General features: G+C 47.9%; 3 protein-coding genes across 8 annotated transcripts in view; 2 read left to right on the top strand and 1 right to left on the bottom strand.

Annotated features, from left to right (window-relative positions):
* Window positions 1-8,032, top strand: part of Ube2l3 (ubiquitin conjugating enzyme E2 L3) — a 38,636-nt gene extending 30,604 nt beyond the window's left edge. Inside the window, exons 3-4 of the mRNA XM_032899849.1 lie at window positions 2,686-2,872; window positions 5,741-8,032. Of these exons, the coding sequence (XP_032755740.1) occupies window positions 2,686-2,872; window positions 5,741-5,895 (342 nt within the window). The 3' untranslated portion in view covers window positions 5,896-8,032. The remainder of the gene's footprint in view (window positions 1-2,685; window positions 2,873-5,740) is intronic.
* Window positions 3,580-12,443, bottom strand: Ydjc (YdjC chitooligosaccharide deacetylase homolog). Of its 6 annotated transcripts, none has more exons than XM_032899843.1 (7): window positions 12,167-12,443; window positions 11,921-12,080; window positions 11,616-11,715; window positions 11,325-11,505; window positions 10,965-11,180; window positions 9,013-9,144; window positions 3,580-3,739 (listed from the first exon to the last, which is right to left on the bottom strand). In XM_032899843.1, the coding sequence occupies exons 1-7, from the start codon at window positions 12,328-12,330 to the stop codon at window positions 3,619-3,621; spliced, it is 1,074 nt and encodes a 357-aa protein (XP_032755734.1). In that variant the 5' UTR covers window positions 12,331-12,443; the 3' UTR covers window positions 3,580-3,618. The 6 variants fall into 6 exon arrangements, with proteins under 6 accessions (XP_032755734.1, XP_032755735.1, XP_032755739.1 ...); XM_032899844.1 differs by having other exon boundaries at window positions 11,325-11,502; window positions 12,167-12,439; XM_032899848.1 differs by having other exon boundaries at window positions 3,634-3,739; window positions 10,965-11,134; window positions 12,167-12,430.
* Window positions 12,444-13,725: 1,282 nt separating this feature from the next.
* Ccdc116 (coiled-coil domain containing 116) lies at window positions 13,726-17,688 on the top strand. The gene is made up of 3 exons (XM_032899202.1): window positions 13,726-15,056; window positions 15,960-16,508; window positions 16,613-17,688. Exons 1-3 carry the CDS (start codon window positions 14,985-14,987, stop codon window positions 17,612-17,614), a joined length of 1,623 nt encoding a protein of 540 aa, XP_032755093.1. The 5' UTR covers window positions 13,726-14,984; the 3' UTR covers window positions 17,615-17,688.
* Window positions 17,689-25,887: the final 8,199 nt, after the last annotated feature.

The following is a 25,887-nucleotide window of genomic DNA, read 5'->3' as shown; positions in this document are numbered from 1 at the left end:
ATCTGAGTATTCTCTCTTCACCATTGACACAATTTCCCTAAAAATAAGGTAAACACACAAAGCATTAGCACCACCTATGAATATTACAAGAATATTACAAATCCTTTTATAGTTTCTCCTCCAGTCTGCAAATTAATGGGCTCAGCGGTATGGAGTTTTGACTGTGGCCTTCAAGGTAGTTCAGTGAGTTAACTGTACTTACTGTCTAGCCTGATGAAGGACTGAGTTCAGTCCCTGCTTTGTGGAGGTGGGGTGAAGTAGGGGTTGCCACTGCGCTCCTGGATGTCTGATGAACCAGAGAGAACCAGATATGAAGAAAACAGTGCGGGTGGAGGGATTCCTTAGTTCTGGAGGGGAGTAGGGAGGAGGAAAGGCCAAAGAGTTCATTTTTGGGGACTCTGAGACTGTCACAGGGTAGGAGGAGAGAATTGATTTGGATAAGTTCTCTGCAGACAGACATGCTGGCACACACACAATTTAAAAAATTATCTCTGGGAGGAAAAGGAGATAAAACCAAATGCAAAATCGGAATAACAACAGAGTCTTCTCTCACAAATGTAGATGTATAGGCAAAACCTGGTGATGTGTACCTGTAGTTCCAGGCACTTGGAAGGCTAGGGCTGAAAGACTACTTCAACCCAGTATTTTAGGGGTGTCCTGGGCCCAGGCCTTCTCTTTTAAAAAGAGACAGGGTAAGGTAGTGGTGAGAGCAACTAAGACTAGACATGGTGGTGTGTACCTATAATTGCAGGGCTCAGGAAAAAGAGGAATATTGCAAGTTCAAAGCTAGCTTCAACTACACAGAAGTCCTGGTGAGATGTTTTCAGTGGGTAAGAGCACCCCCTACATGTGCTCTACTCCACATGTGCACGTACGTGTGCCCACACATAAACACCCACACAATGTTTTACAAAAAAACTAAAGAGAAATATACCAATGACAAATGATACCTTGAAACAATAGTGAGGGGCTGCTCCACATCTCTTAGTATGGTCACAGTAAAACATATCAGCAGTGAGTACAGTGTTGCTATCTTCAGGCACATCAAAAGAGGGCATCAGATCGTATCACAGGTGGTTGTGAGCCACCATGTGGTTGCTGGGAATTGAACTCAGGACCTCTGGAAGAGTCGTCGGTACTCTTAACCACTGAGCCATCTCTCCAGCCCCACAAATATCATTTCTTACTAAATAATGAGCTAATTGCATATTATGGAAGAAGCACTAAGAAAGCTACTATCTATATTTATTTAGACTACTGTAAACAAAAAAAAATGCTGTCAAAGGTGTGGTGTATAAGCAACAAGTATTTCTCCTAGTACCAGAGAGAAGCTGAGAAGTATTAGTTCACGTCATTGGCAGATGTGGTGTCTGGTGGTTCTCAGGTTTTGGTGAGTGAGGGATGCACATCCTGGTGTGGTGTTGCTGAGTAGGTGTTGTATGCGCTGGTTGATGCTTGGAACTGAACCTGGTCTCGGGTGGGCTCTGCCACTAGCTACACTTTTAGCTCTGATTTAGTGGTTGTTTTAAATTTTTATTATTAGTATATGGGTGAGAAAGGGAGAAAATAGGGAGCATATCTGCTACAGCACACAGGATTCTGTGGAGTCAGTTTTCTCTTTCTGCCATATGGTTCTGAGGCTGCAGATGCTTCTTTTTTTTTTTTTTTTTTTTTTTTTTTTTTTTTTTTTTTTTTTTTTTTTTTTTTTTTCGAGCTGGGGACCGAACCCAGGGCCTTGCGCTTCCTAGGCAAGCGCTCTACCACTGAGCTAAATCCCCAACCCCCTGCAGATGCTTCTAATGGGTGAACTTGGGGAGGACATACACATTCAGATCATAGCAGCTCTACAATATCTGATTCAAGTTCTAAGGTATAACTATGTAAAACCCCTGAAATGTATAGCTTCCAGTGATAAGCCTACTATGAACTATGGCCTCCAAGTGATAAAGAAATGCAGCGTATGGTCATTTCTGCTTTACTAAAATCTACTCTAAAAAAGATAAAAATAGTCTACCTGTCTCATCTGCTGCCATGACGAGAAACTGAGCATTGCAGTTTATAAAGAAGAAAAAATGTACTGGGGCTTGTAGTTCTAGAGGGTAAGTCTATGACCATTCCAAGAGCAAGGAGGCAGGCAGGCAGGCAGGCAGGCAGGCAGGCAGGGGAGGGAGGGAGGAGGAGGAGAGGCGAGAAGGCTTAAAGGGCGAAAGAAAGGGCGAGAAAGGAGGCGAAAGGGCAGGCGGACCGGTGGGCATGCGTTGGAGCAGCAGAGAGAGCAAGAGATAACTAGGAACGGCATAGGCTTTTGGAGGCTCCAAGCCCTTCCTCAGTGACACACCTTCTCCAACAAGGCCCGACTTCCTAATCATTACCCGGCAAGTAGTTCTACCAACTTCATACCAAACATTCAAACATGAGCTATTAGGGGCCATTGTCATTCAAACTATCATTACTAACAAAATCATAAGGCTGTGATAATACTATTATGACATTGATTTCAGACCTTTTCACAGTTTACTGAGCATCTTGGCTGGGAATCCTGGTTAGTAGTTGGATTACCTTTTTGGTAGAGGGCTTTAGTTGATGTATCATTGGTAGTAATTAATGAACAATTAGAGCAGCCCTGGCTTAGGCATAGCCATGTAAACTATGGTCTGTTCATTTGTTCCCCTCCATTTCTTTTAGGACAACCCTCCATATGATAAGGGAGCCTTCAGAATTGAGATCAACTTCCCAGCAGAGTATCCCTTCAAGCCACCCAAGATCACATTTAAAACAAAGATCTACCACCCTAACATCGACGAGAAGGGGCAGGTCTGTCTGCCCGTAATTAGTGCGGAAAACTGGAAGCCGGCCACCAAGACTGACCAAGGTGAGGCACGCACCGTCTCCTCCCTGCCTTAGATAGAGCTCTTTGCTGGAAGCACTGCTCTGAGGTGAGGGCTTGAAGGTTCTCTTAATGCCTGCTCAGAAGAGGTTGAGAGAACTGCTACTGTAACAGCTCTGCTGGCACAGAAGTGATGCAGAGACCTCACCAGTCCTGTGGGCTGCCTCATCTCAGCTGACTGCAGAAGCCCCGCCCTGGAGGTGGGAAGAGGTGTGGTAGTGCCTGATTGGGCGAGTGAGGGCGCTGCTCGCTGTGTATGATGTCAGTGCCTGCAGTCGGCCAGGCCAGCAGAAGGATAGGAGCCAGGGCTGTACCTCCAGCAGAGGTCTGGGGTCAAGAGGACCAGGGAGATGTGGGCAGTGTTTGGTAAAGTTAAACTTTAGAATAGGAGCTGGAGAGATGGCTGAGCAGTTCCCAGGACCCACACGGAGTGGGCTCAGAGCCATACGTGACTCCAGGCCAGTCCTAGGGCATTTGATACCTTCTTCTGGCCTGTGTGCATTCTAACATGAAGACACACACCTCCACACACATACACATACATGCAACAGCCTAGGCATAATGGAGTAAGCAACATGAAAAAGTTGCTCCCATGACCCAGCAGGCCACGGGAATGTGATCCCCAAAAATGAAAGCATGGATTCACACATTTTAAAAATTTCATCCCTATGTGTACGCGCGCGTGTGCCCACACACGAGTACATTGAAGCTCATAGGACAATTTGAGGGAGTCAGTTCTTTTCTTTCCCCACATGAATGCCAAGGATCAAGCTTAGGTTGTGAAGCTTGGAGGCAAGGACCCCCCCTCTGTCAGGAAACTCCTGCATTATGTTCATTGCAGTTCTGTCCATACTAGGCACAAGGGAGAAGAAACTCAAATTAATGGCTATACATAATGTGGTGTCTAGTGTCCTTTCTGTTTCTGTGACAGAGACACCATGACACAAAAGCAGCCTGAGGAGGAAAGGGTTCATTTCAGCTACATCATGAAGGGGAGTCAGGTGTGGTGCACACCTTTAAACCCAGCACCCTAGAGGCAGAAGCAGGTGGATCTCTGAGTTGAGGACAGCCAGGACTATACTAAAAAACCATCTCAAAAAGTAAAAAGAAGTAAAGTAGAGACAGGGAATAATGGCTGGCTCCTATGGCTTGCTCAGTGTGCTGCCTTTCTTACACCACCCGCAATGAGCTGGGCCTCCCACGGCAGCTGTTTAGTCAGGGAATGCTCTGCAGACCAGAATGCCTACAGGTCCTACAGGCCAGCCTAGTAGAGGCATTTTTCTCAGCAGAAGGTCCCTCTTCCTAGATGATCCTCGACAACCGTGGTGATTTCAGTGACCAAAATGCCATAAAAAATAATGAAGTATGGATTCATGGTAGAAGATATACACACTTGAAAAATAGGATGCTAAATGAAATAATTACTCTCATAAAAACACATAGTAATATGATTCTGTATACAGAGTCTTTAGCCCAAGTTGGCCTTGAACCATGGACTATTGTCTTAGGGGATTTTTTTTTTCCTTAAAGATTTATTTATTATCTATAAGTACACTGTGGCTGTCTTCAGACACACCAGAAGAGGGCATCAGATCCCATTACAGATGGTTGTGAGCCACCATGTGGTTGCTGGGAATTGAACTCAGGACCTCTGGAAGAGCAGGCAGTGCTCTTAACCACTGAGCCATCTCTCCAGCCCTCGTAAGTTTTTAAGTCATGTAATGTCAGTGGTGATGTCAGCACATCTACTTACACCTTATGAATTTTGCGTGTGCGCCCTCCCTCCCCCATGATTAGAAGTGCCTTGAGTAAAGTGTATCATACCAGGGTAGGAGCCTCCCACCGCTAACTGCCTGGGGAGGTGACCCTCTGTATCGACAAGGATAAAAGTGAGTAGGCCTACTGTCTGCAGAGCATTGTACTGTCCAGAGGATGGTCTGTGCTAGTCTTCATTTCAGTTTTGAATGAATGGATTCATTAAGTATATAGCAAGCCAAACTAAAAAATAAAGAGTGCTAGTATGCTAGCACACACCTTTAGTCCCAGAACTTGGGGGCAGAGGCAGGGGGATCTTTGTAATTTCAAAGGTAGCCAGATTTACTTATTAAGTTCCAGGCCAGCCATGCTATATAGTGAGACCCTGTCAGATAGAAACTGACAGGGGAAGTTGACATATCAGCTGGAGTTCCTAGTTAGGCTTTCTCTTGATGACCGAGCTTCCAACTTTCCACCTCTTTCCCACTTCAGGCAGTTTTATATGGTGAGATAAACTTAATGTTGGGGATGGCTGCCTTCTAGCTGTCTTCAAGGCAGTTGGTTTACTCTTAGGCTTTTTTGCTCTCTACTTGCTGTCACTGAGTTGGGGGCATAGTACACACATCCTCAGATAAGGGACCTTGGAGGACACTGATGGAATCATTCATGGTTCTGAAATTGAAGGGACAGGCAACCCCTCTTCCAGAGCCAGCTCCTCAGTAAGTCAAAGCAGCATAGGACAATCTACCAGTAGAATACACATCCCACCCAGGTTCAGGCCCAGGCTTTTCTGAGCCTGGGGATCCACTGTTTGTTAGTTGTCGTCTGTCTCTCCTGACTACAGCAGAGATGGCTTGGTTTCTGGTGGTCAGAATTTTGAATAAACAAAGGCCACTTTGTCTTTAAATCACATTTGTGGGCATGAGACAGCTCACTTGGTACAGAGCTGTCTTCCTGACTACAAGTGAGAAAAGGGGAGCAAGCTGGGTTCGGGTCAGTGTAGAGGTTGCAGTTTCTCTCTTGAGATTAGCAGCATCTTGCCTGCCTGTGCTGTTTGAGTCCATTTTAACCCCCGATGCCTTATCTTTCTCTTCGCAGTAATCCAGTCCCTCATAGCACTGGTGAACGACCCTCAGCCTGAGCACCCACTCCGGGCTGACCTAGCTGAAGAATACTCTAAGGACCGTAAAAAATTCTGTAAGAATGCTGAAGAGTTTACAAAGAAATATGGGGAAAAGCGACCTGTGGACTAAAATCTGCCACGAGTGATTCCAGCAAGTTTGAGCAGAGACCCCGAGCAGTGCATTCAGACACCCCGCAAAGCAGGACTCTGTGGAAATTGACACGTGCCACCAACTGGCGTCTGCTTGTGGCAGTTACTAACTTTCTACAGTTTTCTTAATCAAAAGTGGTCTAGGTAACCTGTAAAGAAGGATTAAAAAATTCAGATGTTCTAGTTCTGCTTGCTTTGTTTTAAAAATCACTGCTTTAGTCTACTTCAAAAGAATGGCATTTCTTTTCTTGCCCAGATTTACTCAAAGTTGCAGTTAGCCCAGGTTTAAAGATAAAGGTTGTGGTTTCCTCTCCCTTCCCCGCTTCTCCCTTTTCGATTTCCACTTCCACAGACCAAGGCCCCAGCTCCCCACAGGGGCGGCAGCAGCATTGGCAACTTTGTCCTGTGCCACACTGCCCGTGGATAATGAATAGCTCAAGTCCCCATACCAGCTTATTGACATCTTTAAAAACTATAGAACAGTATCAGTGCCCTGCCCCACGGGACATCCGTGCAAAGGGAAGCCGTTGGTTTTTGTTTGTTTGTTTGTTTTTTTACATAAAATCTTAGCAAAGGGTTTCCACAGTAGTAATAGACTCAACAGACAGACCCCATGGTCCACATCAGTGGTCAGACTGTGCTGGGTCTTTGTGGGGAACCCTGTTATATCAGGTTTGTGGTGACCTTGAAGGGAGGTCTGCCATTGGAGAATACAGTGCACTTGTGTGATGAATTTCTCTCCAGAAAGGCTGACAGTCAGCAGTCCTTCCTACAGCTGTGGTAGAAGACCTGGTCATCACATACAAAGCAAAACCAGAATATTCTTTTGAAATTTCAAGCTTCTCTACTACCAAGCTCTGATAGGATGTGCTAAGGTGTTCCCACTCCTCAGCACAGCAGGCACCACGGCCTTCCCTCCTTGGGGTTTACTCTTGGTGGGATCAGCCATGGTTGGTGGCTTCTGCCTCTTCCTCAGAGCAGCTCCTGGGGCAGCCCAGGAACAGGATGGCTTTTCCCCCTCCCCTCTGGACCCAAAGCCTTTCCAGTCAAGCTCCACTTGAAGCTCAATAATATCCTTTCAATGTGTTTTATATTGTTTTGATTGCCTTTTTTTGTAGAAATAAAATTTGAGCTTAGAATTTATCATCAAATGAACTGTCAAGATTTGAATGTTAATGTCTTTTCAAGGGAAGTGGGACTGTCCTTGAAGCAGTAGTGACACCCTGAGGAAGCTGATGGCCTGTCCGTGCCTATGCTCACCACCTCACTTCTGCTACTAGGGGTTGAGATCCTGTGGAGAAGATTGCCTCAAGAAACCTTGCTTTCTGCTTTAACCTTAGTTCTATAACTTTGGGGCTACCTAGGCTCACAGACTTGGAAAACAGCTCTGAGTTTTGCCTATAAAGAAGTGAGACATGTCCTCTCAGGCAGTGTGACTTTAGTTTTCCAAGTGTTTGGCTCCTGTGGTGCATAAATGAACTATGCTTTAGTTCTAGGTATGCATGGGGCAGGTTTCTGGAGATTTCCATATGCCCAGGATGGTCAGAGCCCTGGGCCTGTGTTTCTATGTCTGTCTCTTCATTGGCAGAAAAGTGACAATGGATTTTATTTCACTCACATTCAGATTTGTAATAAAATGCCAAACTCTGTCAGAATTGTCCAAACAAACCACCATTTTGTTGATGTTGCTTTTCTGAATCTAGAGATAGTCCAGCTATCTCATTGCTTAGCTCTACCTGCCTGTTACCCTCACTGTTCTCTGCTCATATGGGAGTACTCTTATGCCAGCAGCCCCTCTCAAGGGACTCTCAGCCCCACTGTTGACAACCATGGCCTGCCCTGGAAGCAGAGGCCTGGCTTGGAGTCAGTGGTGTCCCTCTGGGCTTGCATGCCTTGTCCTTTCCAACCCTGCCCTGGAGCAGGCTTTGAGCAAGCTGGCAGGGAGACCTGTGGAACAGCCAGCCACCCACCCCTGACCCAAGTTGGCTAAGGAATTCACACCCCCCTGGTTCCTTGAAGTGCCCTGGTCTCACCCTGCTCTTTCCACAGTGGCAGAGAAGGCTTTCTAAGATGCTGTGACCCTACTCTGTCCTTAATAAAGATGTTCTCAGACACTAGATTGGGTGTATGGGTTTCTTTGGGGATGGACATTGCTGGGGGGCCTGTTTGGAGACTACAGAGTAGTGACTGGGCCTCTAATGTTTCCTCCACTTCTCAGCCTCCTAAGAGGCATGCAGGTAGTTCTCTCTGCCAGGTAGAAGTAGATGGGGGAGTCAACACTGGGAAAAAAAATCTCAGAGACCCCATAGATATCAAGGAGACTGGCACATGTCACTTCCATCCTTGTAGCCCCAAGAAATATGAACTTCATTTAGCAAAGTTGAGAAGAACAAGTCAAGGAGAGAGGTTTGATCAAAGTCTCAGAACTCAAGACTATCTTAGGCCATTTCCTTGAATCATAGTCCTATCTGAAGACTCACTGGGGTTCCCAGATAGCTACTGCTAAGATAGCTACAGCAGTAACCTCAGTTGGGCACAGCACTAACTAGGCCTATGACATGGAGTTGTGTCTGCAGATCTTGTAGGAATATCTTCCTGGCACATTATTTTTCCTTTCCTTCCAGACATTCCTGGGGCACCGCTGGCTTTGAACTCCCAATCATGTTCCTTCCTTAGCCCACTTCACTATCCCTCCTCATCATTTCCCTTAAAGTATGTAGTTCATAAGTCCCATACTCCCTATATCCTTACCTTTTACTCCCCGAGGCTCATGGTTTCCTCACTGCTGAATAAGCAGCTTATAAGGCACTCAGCTTTTATTTGATATGTCATTCTCTAGCCCTACGAGGTGTCCCCACACATGCTGTGCAGTCTAGTCAAGGGACTTTTCCTGCCCTGCCCATGTCCACTGTGAACAAACAGCACTATTCCCAGATAGTGAAGCTGAGGAGAGACTGACTGTGCAGCACGGTGCCCAGCTCACAATTTGCCTGGTAAATAGCATTTCCTGGATGATAGCAGTCCTGGGAAACCAGACAGTACAGACCACATACCCAGTGCTATGCCCAAGGTCCAAGGAAGGAAGCTTCCAGAGTACCTTCCTTTTCCTCCAGTGTGGCCTAGATCACACTGATTTTCCATTTGTAAGCTGGCCAGTATCCCAGCATAGCAGAACTCAGCAAAGCCTTCTGAGCACTCCACTGTCGAGTCACACTCCAAGGAGCAGTCTCTAGAAACAGATGAGGAAGTGAATAGACAAGAGGATTCAAATTCAAAACTTGGTCACAGACATCAGTGTTGAACCTGCCCAAGCCAAGGTTCGGGAAGACCTTATAAAGGCTGAGGGCAAGAGAGGAGCAGCAAGACCCATCCCTTCAGAAAGTCACAATGTCTTATCAGGCCACAGGAGAGCTTCCTTTCCTCCCAATTTCCTCCCCAATTGCAGGATGGATGTAGGTCATGTTAAATTCAAAGCCCTGCTTACAACTCCCACTTCTATGTAGTGGGAGTCCGGCATGTGTAAGGACTGGAGATCAGTTGGTAGGAAGCCTTACTCCACGTTACCTGGGAGTGATGGTGCACACCTGCACTCCCAGCACTGGGAAGCAGAGGCAGGAAAACCCGACATTCAGTGTCATCATTGGCAATGTAGTAAGTATGGAAGACAGCCCAGCCGCCTTGCCTACCATGCATGTGGGAAACTATAGGCTCAGTCCCCACTACCAAGAAGGATCGTGTGGTATTCCAAATGTCTTTCCATCCTCCGAAATGGTGTGAGGCTGTGTTCTTCCCTTCTACTCCCTACTGTCCTCAGAGCATCCATACATCATCAGACATAGCTAGAATCCTAGTTTCTCATTCCAGCAGCAGATTACTTTCCTAGAAAATGTAAACACTCCTCCTCTAAGCTAGCAGACCCTCTTTCCATCTGTCCCCTGAAATGGCTTACCTATAGTAGAATTACCTTTTTCTTTTCCCCTCAAAAAAGACAACTAAAACTACTTATATAGTATGTGTATAATGTCTGTTTGGGTTTGTGGCAGCCAGAGTGAGGACAACTTTTAGAAGTTGGTTCTTACCTTCCAGCGGAGTCCCAGGGATCAAACTCAAGTATTTTTACCAACTGAGCCCATCTTGCTGCCCCTTCTCCAGATAACCTCTTTTTAAGTCAAAATTAAGGTTCTCATGTGCCTCTCCAGAACACCCTAATGAATCTTCTGTTCCCCTTCCTTAAGAAAGAAAAGAATGTAGGCATGACTAGGGCACAGTGCTGTGTGCTTGTGGTCTCAATTAGTCAGTCGTGCTGGAGGATTCCCTTGAGCCTAGGATTCACAGGCCAGTCTGAGCAATGTGCTAAGACACCATCTCAAAAACAAACACATGTACCATGGTATGCACTTTACTCCCCCAACACAAACAAGTACGTGTAAATTTTTGTTTTTAACAAAAGGATTTCAAACATGCAAGCAAGTGCAGAATTGGAATGTGAAGATGTTTTTGCATATCTTGGTCTAGGCCTTTAAGGAGTTCTCTCTGTGCCCACTCGTATTTCTCTGAAGGATACCTGGACACTTTGTAAACCAGCCAAATCTGAAAGACGTTATTTTATTAACACACCAACCTCTTCCCACTGCTCTTAAACAAGTGGTTACAAATGTCACATGAACCGGCACCAAATAAATGCTCAGCTGGCCTTACATCCCGATGTCAGACTGGGCCTGCCTGCAGCCAGGCAAGGCTGCCCAAGGTCGGCCTTCTACTCAGCCTAAAGGACCTGGGAACAGGGTTAGTCAGGCTTTTAGCCCTGGCCTTCATAGTGATTAGGCATTTTGTAGCTGGCCTTCGGTGTCAGAGACGGGAAGGCTCCAAGAAAGGTTCCAGAGTTGCCTCACAAGGGAACCCCTTCCCCTGGCCTTTTGGAATCCAGGTCGTCTATGGCGCAGAGCTGCACACCATTTTGGGCCAGCCAAGCCCTCAAAGTGGGTGCTGTGAGAACGTGCAGCTCATGCAGCCTCTCCCAAGAACAAGAGAATGCATCTGGGCCCTCACCGCAGCCCCCTGCTGGAGGCACACTGGGGTATCCGGGGTGTGCCATCAGCTCGGCAGTCAGGGCGTGGCCAGCAGGGATATCTTCTAGGGCTCGAGCCAGTGATCCCAAGACTCGGTGAGCAGACATATGCCGGCCACAAGTGCTCAGGCCCACAAAGGCATCGGTCCACCTGCGAGTGCCAGGATATCAGAGGTGTTGCCTGAGGACTGGTCAGGCTAGGGAGAGGGTGAAGTAGGACAGCAGGTCAACTCCTAACTTTTTTTTTTGGGGGGGGGGAAGGGGTTTGAGGAAAACAAACCAAAACTGGGACCTATGGGGACACGGCAAGGTTGGATGGAGTTGGGAAGGCTAGTGCTCACCGCAGGCCGTGGCGAGAGAAGGGACCGATGGCGGCCCGGGCATCGCGCTCCACGGTGCAGGCGAAGGCGCGCGCTGGCGCTTCGAGCCACGCGCAGCTGCCCACGTCACGTTCTGCAGGCAGCCGTGTGAAGCGGACCCCGTACGCCTGCAGCGCCTCGGCGAACACCTGACACACGCCTGCTTGGAGAGGTGGGCGCAGAGGGGAGTCTCCATCGACCTCCCACCAACCCTGGAAAGACCACCAACCACCACCACCATCACCCTAAACCTGGGCGCATCAAGCCACGTACCTGGGAGCACGTGCACGTGCTGGTGACCGTCCACGTGCGTGGGGGACTTGCCCAACAACTCCCGGAAGCGGCTGAGTTGAGCTTCCAGCTCCTCCTGCACCTGAAGGGAGGGGCACAGACACCTTGAGCCTCGCGAAGCCGCCACAAAGCCAGGAGCTCCGTCTGGTGCTACGATGCGACTGCTCCAGCCTTTGAACTAGAGAGTATACCCAGCGCCCGTTTTTGACCCAACGACTTCCATGATACCCTCTGGGCTGAGATTTGAAGATCAAGATGAGTATCCCCCTGCGGCCACGCCTCCGCACCTGGGGCAAAGCAACGTCTCCAGCCGCTAAGGCCTCTCGAAATCCCATCTTGCCAAGAAAGAAGCCTTCTGGACTGAGGAGCGACGAGGCGTTGTGGCGGGCCGGGCCCACCGGACGGCCCTCAGACAGGTTGGCGTGGAGACCCGTGGGAATGCTGTGCCTACGGGCGGAGCGCGAGAGCGAGCACCGGCTGCCACCGAGCCGAAGCCCCTAAACCCGCCGGGTCCTGTAGGGGACCACCCTCACCTGCGGGCCAGCTCGGCCGCGCTCTCTGCGGCTGTGCCGTTGACCAGCAGTGACACGCTGGTCACAGTTCCTGCCAGGAAGGCCTCCACGATGCCCTCATCGCGCCGCGGGCAATAACCAAAGTCATCAGCGGTGACAACCAGCCGCACGCGGGGAAAAGCCATGGCTGCCAAATCCTGGCTGGAGACCAGAGGGAATGGGTTGAAGCATCCAGACCCCGCCCTCGAACGCTGCCGAGGCCCCACCCCGACGCACACGCCTAAAAGCGGCTGCACGCCGCCATTGTTCTCGCCACCTAGAGGTCCTACTAACACTCTGCAAATTTTATTTTTTTGTTCATGGTTATGTGGTGTGTGGTATGTGGGGGGGGGGGTGCGCGCGCGCGTACTTGCGCGCGCACGCACGCGCCTGCCTGCGGAGACCAGAAAAGGGCACAGGATAGTTGTGATCCTTAATGCGAACACATACTGGTAACTGAACTTCAGTCCTTTGTGAGAACAGTAAGTTTTCTTAACCACTGAGCTGAAAAAAAAATTTTTTTTAATTTTTGAACTGTAATTTTTTTTAATGGCGAAAAGGAAAGAAATATTCAAGAAAAATGCTCTTCCCAGTGTTGACATTGCTAAGTTTCTTGGTAGCATATTGCCCTTCAATTATTGTCTCTAAGAAAACCCGACCACCTACCCTTCTCCATCACTCAAAGATGATGTCAAGTCATTTCATTTTTTTTTTTTTTTTGGTTCTTTTTTTCGGACCTGGGGTTCGACCCCAGGGCCTTGGGCTTCCTAGCCAAGCGCCCTACCACTGAGCTAAAACCCCAGCCCAAGTCATTTCATTCTTGTTACGCTGCCCTCCCTTGTTTCAGTCCCCTCCTCACTGACTCTCCTAAAGGGAGGCTTTTTCTTAGCGAAAGCTCTAAACAACAAGAAAACCAGCGGATTTACTCGAGAAAGCACTAGTTCATTTTTACCTTGAGTTTCAGGCAACGTTTACATCCATCACCTCACTTTTGGACTTTGTCCAGTGAGTTTTCTTACCCATGACTTACCTATAATCACCATGGTGACAGCCAGAGTTTGCATGGTAATGTGGCTGTCTTGATACTTTTTTGAAACGGTCTTATGTATACCAGTCTTATGTATTCAGCCGAGGCTAGCCTTGAACTTCTGATCCTAGAGCTTCCACTTGTCCAGTGCTGGAAGTAAAGGTATGTGCTACCATGCCTGGTTTATATGGCACAGGGAATTAAACCAAAGATGTCACGCATGTTAGGCAAGCATTCTGCCACCTGAGAAGTATCCCTAACTTGTCATGGGTTTTCATTATAGGATGTCTGTTTCTTGGTTCAAGCCCATGATATTGGTAATTTACTACTGTTTACAATTACAGAACCTGAAGGTTCATGAGAGAGGTGGAGCAGGAAACTCTGCTCTACAGGTTGGAGCCTGACCTGCTCTGGTTTCATCGATCCTATCTGATCCCTGCATCACGGGAGAAGGGAGAGAGTTTGATTATAACAGTACCTGATGATGCTTTGTAATGGTTGGAGGCCTCGGAGAACGCTTCAGCCAAATTCTTGGCAAAACACTGCTGTGTCTGATCATAGTGATTGCTGAACCATCCAGCGTCATTCAACCACTGGGCCTCTCTGAGAAGCTGCTCTTGGGAAGGCCAGAGGCCATGGGACCCTGAGAACCACAGATTGGGAAGAGAAAATTAAGCATTTACTGTATGTATGAGGAATGGAGTTATTAGGGACTAGGGTTCACTGCTTTGATTCCTGCCCTACACAGCCTAACAGTACAGCTGTTAGACAAGAAAGAAACAATGTGGCAGTGGAGGATGGACTTGCTGTGGATATGTTGGCAATGACAGGCTTTCTAGGATGAAGGGAGAAGGAAAACGGTAGAAGTGAGTTTATATGGACTTTAAGGTGCAAAATGTGTTGTAATACTCATTTGTGAAGGGTGCTCAGCTCCATTATGAGGAGCTGGTGTTAAGGGACTAAGTCATATCAGCAAGAAAAAGCAGGGACAGGAACTAGGCTGTGCAGAAAACCAGGACTCTTCACTTAAAAAGGAAGATGAGGGGCTAGTCCACGCTGCACCAATGAGGGAATGGGGTCCTAAGAGGAAGACAATGAGTAGGAGGTCCAGGAATGAGCTGAGGAAGATGTTTGAATAACAAGTTGAGGCTATCACTTTCGCCCTGAGGAATAGACAAGCCCCAGATTCAGACCTCTTGGCTGAATAAAGTCTTATCTATAACCATCCCCAAGTGCTACTTACTTAGCTGACTTGACTTAAAAATCCAGCAAGGTGGGGGAGGAGCCAATCTGGGCCCCTCCCCCAACCATTGTGTCGGGGAGGATAGTGAATGAGAGGCCAGATTCTGGCCAATCAGGATGAGGTATGTAAATGAGCATCCTGGGAGGCTACGAGGGTAGGATTCCAGTGCACTGTGCGGTAGAGCTTTAAAGGGTGCTGAATGAGTGAACCCCTAGAAGCACAGCAGAGACTCTGGTAAGCAGGTTGGGGGCTCCAGGATGCCTCAGGTCTGAAAGAAGGAAGTCTGGACACACATTTGGACCCAGACACAGTTGCAAACAAAAGGCAGTGACTTGGGAATGTCCACAGATGAGTGACCGGTCCAAGCAGGGAAAGTTGGGACGTCTGGAGGACACAAGTACAGGGAATGAAGGGGTCCATGGAGGCCTGGACCTAACTTTACTTCCTCTCTCCGCCCCATACAGAGGAGTCTGCATCTGTGCTATAGGACCTGAAGAAGGAAGCAGAAAACAAATTTAATTATCCACATCATGGCGAGGTGCCGCCACCACTCAGGTTATCTGGCTGACGACGAGGCTGCTCACGGCACCTATGTGACTCGGGTAAGTATATCCAGCTGACCCACCACTTGCTGCTGCTTTCTCATGTCCAGCTGATCTTACTGGGTCACTTGGTGAAATCCTTACTGTAGCGTCGCCTTCCCTTATGCCTGCATGCTGAGCCACTCCCCTTGGCCCCAGATAGTACTTGGGTGGACCAGGAGCCCTGAGAAGGAGTGTACAGGACTCAAGCTGGAGACACAGACTCGAGTCCTCAAGTGTAGCACAGCAGTGAAGACAGTGTAGACCTGTGCTAGAGCCTGAGGGCGGAGGGCTCCCATAATTGCCTTTTCATACCATGAACACAGAACTTCACTTTCAGACTCCCAACTAGGGCTGGCATATATGAAATAGAGGCATTGGGAAACCTTCAGGGCAACCCTAATAGACCCGTAATTTGAAGAGAAGCCCTCGAAAAGGGCTGTTGTGAGCATAGTCATAGATCCTGGAGATAGCAGAGCTGGCTGGGATTCAAACTCAGGATTACCCGATTCTAAAATGTAACTCAGGGCTGGTGAAGTATCTAAGTGGGTGAAGGCACTTTGAGTCAATTCTGATGATCTGACTTGGGGATGATCAGTTCATGCCCAAGATCCACATAATAAAAGGAGAGAACCAGTCACACCAAAATTGTCCTTTGGCTGCCATACCTGCACTGAGGCATACCCACATGCACATGTACCCACAAGTAATTGTTAAAAAATTTTTTAAATGTAATTTAGTGGCTGAACATTTGCATATCATGTTCAAGACCCTGGGTTTAATTCCTAGCCTCGAGAAGCCTTAAAGAAAAAAGTTTTCCACTGTTCAGTACCAACCAGCTCCTAACGGCACCCCGGGAGGACTGCTCCTCACCCATTGCAGGGCATCCTGTCTGTTATGACAACCCTCTCTGTTCCAATACAGCTGCCCAAGAAGCATCTGTTGTCAGAGATGAGGCCAACTTGCAAGCTTGGGCGTGTACCACACCTACCATCAATGAACCGATACTCAGAGCGCCAGAGCCACCAGCAAAACCTTAGGCGCCCTCGGGCATTTGGTGGCTTCCTGGATTTCCTCACGGAGGGTCAGGTACTGGACAGCTTGCAGACAGTCGTGGAGCAGGCAACAGAATGTGTGGCTACCATGAAGACAGAGGCTGGAGTGCCACTGGTGGATGTACAAGACCCAGTGGAGATGCCAAATAGTAGGCATCGTTCTCGAGGCAGACCCAGCATCAACACTGTGCATCGGCACCGTGCTCGGCCCACGCTGTGTGCTGGGCACCCAAACAATTACCCATCTTGCTCCAGCTCCATGTCTGACTCCCATAGCAGCGTCACAGCTGGATGGCTGGGGTCCCGCAGCCAAGACAGTGACCTGGGTGCCAGAGGCGTAGGCTCATTGCCACCCATGAGGGACAAACTCCTGCTTGAGAAAAATCTCAAGAGGCTGCTACGACTGGAAAGCAAAGGGGTGAGGTCTGGTGCCATGGCTAAGGCTAGGAGAAGGTGGGCGTGAGATTAGCGGCTAGGGCTCCGCCTGCTTGGACCCCTCTTAGCTTTTCTTTCTCTTTGCAGAAATCAACACGGAATCAACACTGCTCCCAGAGGGATTCCCTGCTATGGGACTCACTGGGCAGCCAGAGCAGCAGTCAGCCGACCCGGGAACAGCCCCTGTCTTGGTTCTCTGGGCTTCTGGCCTCCACTTCAGTCACCCCTGAAACTTCAGAGTTGGGACTCGGAGAACAAGAGATGATTTTCCTCAAACAAGAATTAAACAAGGAGATAAAGTCACTGCTGAACCAGCCAACCTCCTTCAACCTGCCTACCTATTGTCCACTCAGGGAACCCCATCGTACCCTGGATTTCCTGTCTGAGCATCACCTCTTTCCAGCCCTGCAGCGTGTGGTCAGCCAGGCTGTAGACAAACTGAGCCATGCCTGCCGCTACAATGGCTTCCCCCTCTTCCCTGTTACCTCAGAGCTGTCTCCAGTGTTTCCTGGGAACTTCGATCTTCAACCCAGCTCTAAGGCTTCCATACCCACCGACAGGGAGGCTAGGGGAGAGACTTGTTATTCTCCCACCTCGGCCTCCAGCCCTAAGACATCTCACAGAAAAAGCAAGGACAGAGGGGGCTCCCCATCTAATGCAGTCCAGACGGCTACCAGATTCAGGCTCAAGGTGACACCTACAGAAGTCCCTAATGTCCCTGTCCCCTCATTGCACTGCATGCTGAAGTCTCCTAACTCTGACCTCAAATTGCAGAAACAAACTACAGCCTCAGACCACAACCATATACCGCAGCCCCGCCATGGCCTGCACCTCACCCTGCCTGCCCCTGGGATCACAGTGGAGGTGGCCTCCTGCCAGGGCCAACTCAGGGGCCAGGTCCAGCATAGTCTTGCCACTCCCTGCCATCTCCACTCCCATTTCCCTTTCCCTGTGTTCTCCCCATTCCTTCCCCTGGGAAACTTTTCCACTTCCCCTCCTACACTGTGTCCTGAGGTGTCCTCCAGAGCAGGGCTGGAGGTCTTGGAGGGACATTTGAAGGGAAGGGGCTGCTTGACCCATCACTTCTAGTAGCCACTGTTACTGGCAAGGTGCCCAAGGACAAGATCTCTTGCCCTGCACTGTGGAACTCCTCCGAGGTAGATATAAGCTGCCTGGGGATCAGGTGTCCTATTCCATCTATTTCCAGTGTCCAGATGTTGTCAAAGATTAATAAAGGCTATTTTTTTACCCTGCTTTTTTTTTTTTTTTTTCTTTTTCTGAGCTAGGGTGTCACATGGCTCGGGCTACTCTCAAGTTCGTTACACAGTAGAGGAAGCCTCGGATCCATGATCCTCTTGCCTCTACCTTCCAACCTCCCAAATGCTGAGGTCACAGGCATGGACCATGCCTGCCATTCAGGGTTGGTGGTGCTGGTGTTTTGTTTTGTTGTGAGCCTCTGAGACCCTCCCACATTTCTCTTAGGGATATGAGCTTCTTCATGGTTTGGGTCTTTTGTTTGCTTGCTTACTTTTCAGGACAGGGTTTCTCTGTGTCGTTCCAGGATGTCCTGGAACTCACTCTGTAGAATAGACTGGCTCAGAACTCAGAGATCTGCCTGCCTCTGCCTCCTGAGTGCTGGGATTAAAGGCGTGCACCGCAGCCACGGCAGCTGCGGCCACCATCCAGCTGGATAGGAGTTTTTGCCAAGAGGACAACTCTGTATTCTAAAGTCAAGCGCCCTCTAATGTAGCTTGAGGACTCTCTAGTTTTTCCGCTCCATAAAGGGGACACTGGTCAGGAAATGTGTATGAAGACATAGATGGCCTGACCCTTAGAGGTCTCTGGACATCTCCCAACCATCATCATCAGGGCTCAGATTTAATTCCTCCTGAACACAAACTGCTGTGCAAGCTTGTGGCAGGGAAGAGCCTGCCCAGGCTGCTGGGCTCTGCTCTAGACCTGGCAGGTGAGCCACACGGAGGGAATGCTACAGTAGGCAGATGTGGCAGGTCTGTACCCTAGGGTGATGAGTGTGGCTTCCCTGACTGTAACAGGAGAGGATTGGCACAAGAGCCAAGGAGGGTATAGCAATATGATGTCACAGGGCAGCAGAGAGATGGCAAGGGTTAAACGTCTCCTTTTCTCTCCTTGGCTGTTGCACAGAGCCCCAAGTTTTTGAAGAAGAAGGCCCTGCCCTCCATCTCATCGGTGTCCAGCTTATCCTACATCTCTAACCCCTGGTTTGAGGAACTCACTAACTTCTTGGTTGAGCAGGCAGTCTCCTTGCTTATCTGCAAGTACAAGTTTGAGGAAAGCCTCAACAAGCAGCTTGGTTTCATCTCCTTTCCGATCACTGAGGTTCTCATGGACATCTTTCTGGGCTTCAAGAAGGTGAAGGGTACCCACATCCGCCTATCTTCAGACATCAACTGGACCTGTCTTCTGCGTAAGTTGGAGGAAACAGAGATGGCGCGGCAGGCCCTGAGACATGGCTCCAGGTCGGGAACCTCTCCACATAGTGCCTCCCATATTGTCACCTCCCACCATAGCACAGGACCCTCCTCTAGGCAACCAGAGCTTACTCGTGACACAGATCAGGACCAGTCTCCAGAGTCCCACCTCTCCCTCCACCCTGCGTTGCCAATCCGCCAGGTGATGGGCCCTCGGGGTTCTAGAATAGGCCAGAAACAGACAGCAAACGCAAACCAGTCAGAGGCCAGACGCTCTGTGATGTCCACTGCTGGTGTGGGCTCCAAGACCAAGGAAGTGGTGAACACTGAAGAGGGTAATGACACTGAAGAGGAGGAGGAAGAGGAAGAGGAAGAGGATGAGGAGGAGGATGAGGAAGAAGATGAGGAAGATGAGGAGGATGAGGAGGAGGAAGAGGATGAAGAGGAGGAAGAAACCAAGGATTTTTCTGAGTTTGAGCACACTCCTAGCCCACCTTTGCATGAATTGGAGAACTCTGTGAACCCCGGTGACTCCCAATGAGACTTCTGTAAGTCACGTGGAGTACTCCAGTCCTTTTCTCCTCTTGTTCTATCCAAGTCGCTGGCCACCCAGCCAGCCCCTGTCCTAAGTGGGGGTCAGGATAACTGGGTGCTCAGGAGGAGTTCTGCTAAAGTTATCAAGGGAGCCAAAGAGACAAATGGAAATAAATTACGTGTTGGTGGACACCGCTGTCTGGTTCTGGTGTGTTTTCTTTCCTTGCACCTGGATGCCTTCTCCTGAATAGCATCTTCAAGGTGAGCCAGCACTGAAGTTACATGAACTTTTCTTTAGGATACAAGATAGGACACTGATGATAAACAGAAACAATGACTTTACCAAGGTCCAACTTGTTGAATTAATGATTTTATTGGGTGTACAGGAGAATGGATGAATGATTGCTTACAGAATGTGACTGACCGCCCCCCCCTCAATACTTCTATCACCAAAGTCTCACCCCAACATGGTTAGTGGTATCTCCATAGCCACATAGATAGACCCCCACCCAGACTCCAGTTCTTCCACCCTGAATAGACTCCAGGACAATGGTTCTCAGCCTTCCTGATGCTGATGTCCCTTAATACAGTTTCTCATGTGGTGACTCCAACCATGAAATTGTTTTCCCGGCTGGAGAGATGGCTCAGTGGTTAAGAGCACTGACGGCTCTTCCAGAGGTCCTGAGTTCAATTCCCAGCAACCACATGGTGGCTCACAACCATCTGTAGTGGGGATCCGGCGCCACCTTCTGGTGTGTCTGATGACAGCTACAGTGTACTCACATACATGAAATAAATCTTTAAAAAAAAGTTATTTTCCTTGTTACTCCATAACTGTAATTTTGCTACTGTTATGAATCATAATGTAAATATCCCATATTCAGATGGTTTTAGGTGACCCCTGTAAAAGGATTATTTGACCACAGAGGGACACAGCCCACAGATTGAGAGCCACTTCTCTAGCATCTTCAGAGAGCAGGAGACTATGTGCACCTTGGGCAAAGTAACAAACAGATGGGAAAGAAGGAATGGGCTCAATCTTGTGGGGCCTCGTAAATAGTCACAGCTGCTCAGATGAAGACATTGGTGGCTGCTTTGTTTAGATGACAGGTGTTCTACAATACCTGGTGACAGTTGGGTTTCATGGCAGTTGATCCTGCTTTGCCTCCAGATCTCCTTTGCCACTTCTTGACGCTCTTCTATATGCTACTCTGCAACTTTGTAGCTCTTCAAGTCCTTCAGGACCCCTAGGTGTCCCGTGAATCATAGCTTGTAAAGAGCCAAAGAAGCCCTAAGTGAGGGAAGTCCTGAGTGGATGGCAGATTCCAGCACTGGAAGATTTCCAACATAGAATAGTTGATGAGGGGCTGGAGAGATGGCTCAGCGGTTAAGAGCACTGACTGCTCTTCCAGAGGTCATGAGTTCAATTCCCAGCAACCACATGGTGGCTCACAACCATCTGTAATGAGATCTGGTGCCCTTTTCTGGCCTGCAGTCACATATGCAGGCAGAATGCTGTACATAAAATAAATAGATAAATCTTAAAAAAAAAAAAAAAAGGGGTTGGGGATTTAGCTCAGTGGTAGAGCGCTTGCCTAGCAAGCCCAAGGCCCTGGGTTCAGTCCCCAGCTCTGGAAATAAAAAGAAAAGAAAAGAAAAAAAAAAAGAATAGTTGATGAGTTTAGAACACTAAATTTCATGCCCAGCAGTTGTGTTATCTGTTGATTCTAGACTAAAATTGTCTGGTGTTTTCTATTTGAGGCGACTCAGGCAGGCTTGAGGGAAAGAATTTAGCCAGGGTGGAATTCAGCCAGACTTTGGAACGAGAAGATTGGGGCAAGGACCGACACCTCCGGGGGAGAGGTAACCTCAGCAGAGCAGAGCACATGGTCTGGCGAGAGTGCACTCGCAGCTAGCCTTGGGGACTTGGGCAGCAGCTGGCCAAGGGGACCGAGAGAGCAATCTCGGAGCTCTGGAGAGGCAGAGCTAACGTTTGTGGAAGAGGTGTTGGCTAGGAGACACTTGCAGTCTCAGTCTCAGGCGATGCACTGGGATGGGAACAGACTGAGACCCTCCAGCTGGATTAGTGTGGTTTGTTTTTTTTTTTTTATAATTACACGTAAGAGAAGACTCTCTTCGTTGTCAGAGCTTCCCTTTCTCTGACCTTGTCTGGGGTGTTCACCTTCGCCCCCACACCTCTACATGCATAAAGTCACGTGGCCTTAGATTACAGGTTCTACTTCCTTTCCCCCATTCAGCTAGCATCTGAGCTGCTTCCCAATGCTAATGATTTCGGGACCCTAAGCCCTCAGCCAATGAAATTTACCCATTCTGGATGTTCCTACCCTCAGTTCCCCAAAATTATATTAACTTCAAGTAAAGTTGATTTTCTTCCCTGCAGCCAGTTCCTGTGTATCTTCACTGTACATATTCACAGGGCTTCAGAACCACATCTCTCTCTGCTTCCTTTGCCCTCTTGGCCTACAGTAGTCAAGCTGGCCGGGGATGGGGGTGGGGTCACATTTACAACCTGAGACCGCTCATCTATTGAGACCCAGACTAGTCAATCTTTCCATCTGTGCTGAACATAATAAACATGTTAAGGTTCCCAATTGTGTCAGGTACAGATTCACACTTTATTCCAGTTTCATTTTATATGTGTGTATGTCTGTCTTTTATTCTTTTGCTGCCCCTAGTCTGGGTTTTGGGATCCAAGCCTTTCAGGTCGTAGCAATGTCTGTTTGGATGTATTAGTCAATGTCCTTATAACAGAACTTATAAAATGGATTTCTCCCTCTCTTTCTCTCTCTCTCTCTCTCTCTCTCTCTCTCTCTCTCTCTCTCTCTCTCTCTGTGTGTGTGTGTGTGTGTGTATTGAAAGGTTCATTAGAATGGTTAACAGGCTGCAATTCAGCTAATCTAACAATGGCTGTCTCTGAAAGTCTAAGAATGCAGTGGTTGCTCAGTCCACAAGGCTGGACGTCTCAGCTGCTCTTCAGTCTACACTGGAACCCTGAAGAAGTAGGTTCTACTGTCAGTGCTCAATGGACTTGCTAGCAAGAAGAGAGCAAGTAGGCAAAGAGCAAAAGCCTCCTTCTACCATGTCCTTTTACACTGATTTCCAGCAGAAGGTCTGGCTCAGATTAGATCTGGAATAAAGATGTGTCTTCCTACATCAAAGATCCAGATTAGAAGTGGATCTTTCCACTTCAATTTAATCAAAAAGTCCCTCACAGGTGTGCTATTTTGGGGTGTTAGTTAATTCCGGACATAGTCAAGTTGACAACTAAGAATTGCCATCGCAGAAAGTCTTCCTCAAAGTGTCTACAGGTTCTCTCCACAAAGCTCAGGGATATGGGAAGACACATTCTGGCTACACTCACATCTTAAATTCAAGGAGAGCTTGGTTATCTGTCATTCTGAAGGACTAAGGTCCTAAGGTAGGTGGATCAGGGATCAATTTGTAGTAGAGGCCATACCATCTACCTGGCCGTACCAATCCTATGGTTGCTATGTCCCATTGGCTTGAACCTATTCCAAGGAAGGACTCTAGTTAGGACCAAACCAAGGGATTCTGGCTATCTTTATTGATTACTGAAAACATATGTAGAACGTAGAGACTGGCCTTTGACCTCTCTTCCAGAGACAAGAAAATCCTGTGAGAAGAAAAATGCCGAGACTGGGACCTTTGATTTTCAAAGACAGTGGATGCTAATTATCGCCACTGATAGTTCCCACTGACAGTCCAAAGAGAGCATAGCTCTACCGCGGCTTCAGAGATCTACATATCCGGGAGACTGGGAGACGTCTCCTATGTAAATCACTAATTCATTATGCTAGAAACAGGCATTGTTAGCTCATGATCTAATGATCTCTTAGCAGATTGAAGCTGAGAGGCTGAAATTCATGTCCCTGTTTTTAGTGGCCATCCCTGGTTGTCAACTTGACTGTGTCTGGAATGAACTACAATCCAGAATTGGAAGGTTCGCCTTTGATCCTGATCTTGAGGCTGGGAGATACTAAAAGAGCCAGACTTGGGGTCAATCTGGGGCCAGTGGGAAAATTCCCACCACAAACCTCTGAGCACCAGGACCCCTCCCTTCCAGGAAGAAAAAAGTTGGTTTAGTTCCTAGAAGAGCTGCAAGCCAAACTGTCACACAAAGCTACCTGTGGCTTCCAAATGACCCCTCCTTGGGAAAGTCTTGAATGGTACACTGAGTCCGATCTGAAAGTTGTTTTGTTCCACCAGATGCACATAGTACCCTGCCTAGTTACCATTGTGCAAATTCTGCCCCAGTGTTTGAATTCTGCCCCAATTGTTTGCAGGGTATATAACTCTCTGTTAGAGTCTGCTCAGAGTCGTCTCCCCTTGAAGTGGAATGACCCCAACATATTGGAGTGATTAAACTCCTCTTGCTTTTGCATCAATCACTGCCTCTGTGAGTCTCATTTCAGGAGGTCATGGTAGAGGTTCAATTCGGACCTCACAATACAAGTTTCTGACCTGGATCTTGGCATGGAGATCTTAAGGCAGAGTGGCTATGAATCCCAGGAGACTAAGGCAAGGAGATCTCTGAGTTCAAGGTCATCTGGGACAAAGCAAGTCCCAGATCCAGGCATGGTGGTACACACCTTTAATCTGGGATACACCTTCTGCTGGAGACCTACATAAGGACTCAGGGTCATCCTTATGAAGAAAGAAGACTCTCTTCTTCACCTGCCTGACTTGTGGGACTGAGCAATGGCTAGATCCTTGGACTTCCATTCATAGCTGCTGTTGACCATTGTTGGGGAGTTGGACTACAGACTAAGTCATCAACAAATTTCCTTCCTATATAGAGACTACCCAAAAGTTCTGTGACTCTAGAGAACCCTGACTGGTACAGAAGTTGGTACCCAGAGTGGTTCTAGAGGAGCAGAAATATAGGGATGAATCTTTTAAGAATATGGAGTTGGTTTAATAATTCACCAGCACCTTCAATTACTGAAACCTCTCCAGATACTCTCTCTTTCTTGGGAGTTCAGAGAATATTGAAGATCTGTGGTTGAAACTATATTTCAAACTTAAAGAAGTTAATGCCTTTGATTATCTTCATGAATTAGGTGATTCAGTGTACAAAACTTTCTACAAGTTGGGAGAAAAATTGGAAAATTATTTTGCTGGCTTGTTGCTCTTAGTATCTCTGGAAAAATTGATGAAGGAAAAGAATGAGCTGTATGATAAAATTGAACGGCTCCAGATGCAAGTAAACAATCTAAAGGTTTCTAAGTGTGCCCTTGAAGAGAATCTTCTCTCCTGAAGCCATGGAGCTTGAGTTGCAGAAAACCAAACTTAAGCCCTCATTACAAGTTTGGCTGAATTACAGTGAAAATTCAAGTCTCAGCCTCAGAGGGTGTCGGCAGTTAAAGTAAGGGCATTCATTGGCCAAGAATGGGATCCTATAACTTGGGATGGGGATGTGTGGGAGGACCTTGTTGAGGCTGAGAATTTTGAATCTGCAGATTCTCAAGGGTTTACCCCACCTGAGGAAGTAGCACCCTTAGCCCCACCTCTTGAAATAACGTCTTTCACATGAGGAAATTAATCCCTCAGAGTGATAAATCAGCAGTGACTTTCTGAAGAAAATGCCAGACTAGACAATATTGATGTTTCAAGGCCCACCAATAGTTTCTTTTAGACCCATAACCAGACTCAAGGCAGAACAGGCCCCTAGAGGGGAGGTAGAACATGAGGAAATTCGTTACTAAGGAGCTTAATGAGTTTGCTAAGTCTCTGAAGCAGAAGTCTGGGGAATGTGTGTGGGAATGGATTTTAAGGGTGTGGGATAATGGTGGAAGGAACATAACTAGGCTGAGTTTATTGACTTGGGCCCTCCGAGTGGAGATTCTAGGTTTAATATGGAAGCTGGCACAGTTGAAAAAGGTGTCAGAAGTTTGTTTGAATGGCTGGCTGAAGCGTTTATCAAAAGGATGGCCTACTAAAAGGGAGTTGGAGATGTCTGACATCACTTTGGCTTAGTGTTGACGAAGGGATTTTAAGGCTCAGGGAAATTGCAATGCTAGAGTGTATACGTTGTGCAAAACCTAATCCTCCACAATGGGAAGGCCCAGAAGATACGCCCTTCACCAATCCTGTAAGAAGCCAACTGGTGAGAGGGGCACCAGCACATTTGAAGAATTTTGCTCTTGCCCTTTTCCTTGTGCCACACCTTAGGGTTAGAGATGCTGCTGCTCAATTAGATGAATTAAATGCAGTGGGCTTAATTGGGCCCCGTGGTAACAAGGCTCAAGTGGCAGCATTGAAAGACAAGGTGATTGCAGTTATTATAATGGACAGCATAGACAAAACGATGTTTATAATGACATAGCCCATAATGGC

Source organism: Rattus rattus, chromosome 4, assembly GCF_011064425.1.
Source record: "Rattus rattus isolate New Zealand chromosome 4, Rrattus_CSIRO_v1, whole genome shotgun sequence".
Lineage (NCBI taxonomy): Eukaryota > Metazoa > Chordata > Mammalia > Rodentia > Muridae > Rattus > Rattus rattus.
Note: the sequence above shows the minus strand (reverse complement) of the source record. Positions and strands in the feature narration are given on the sequence as shown.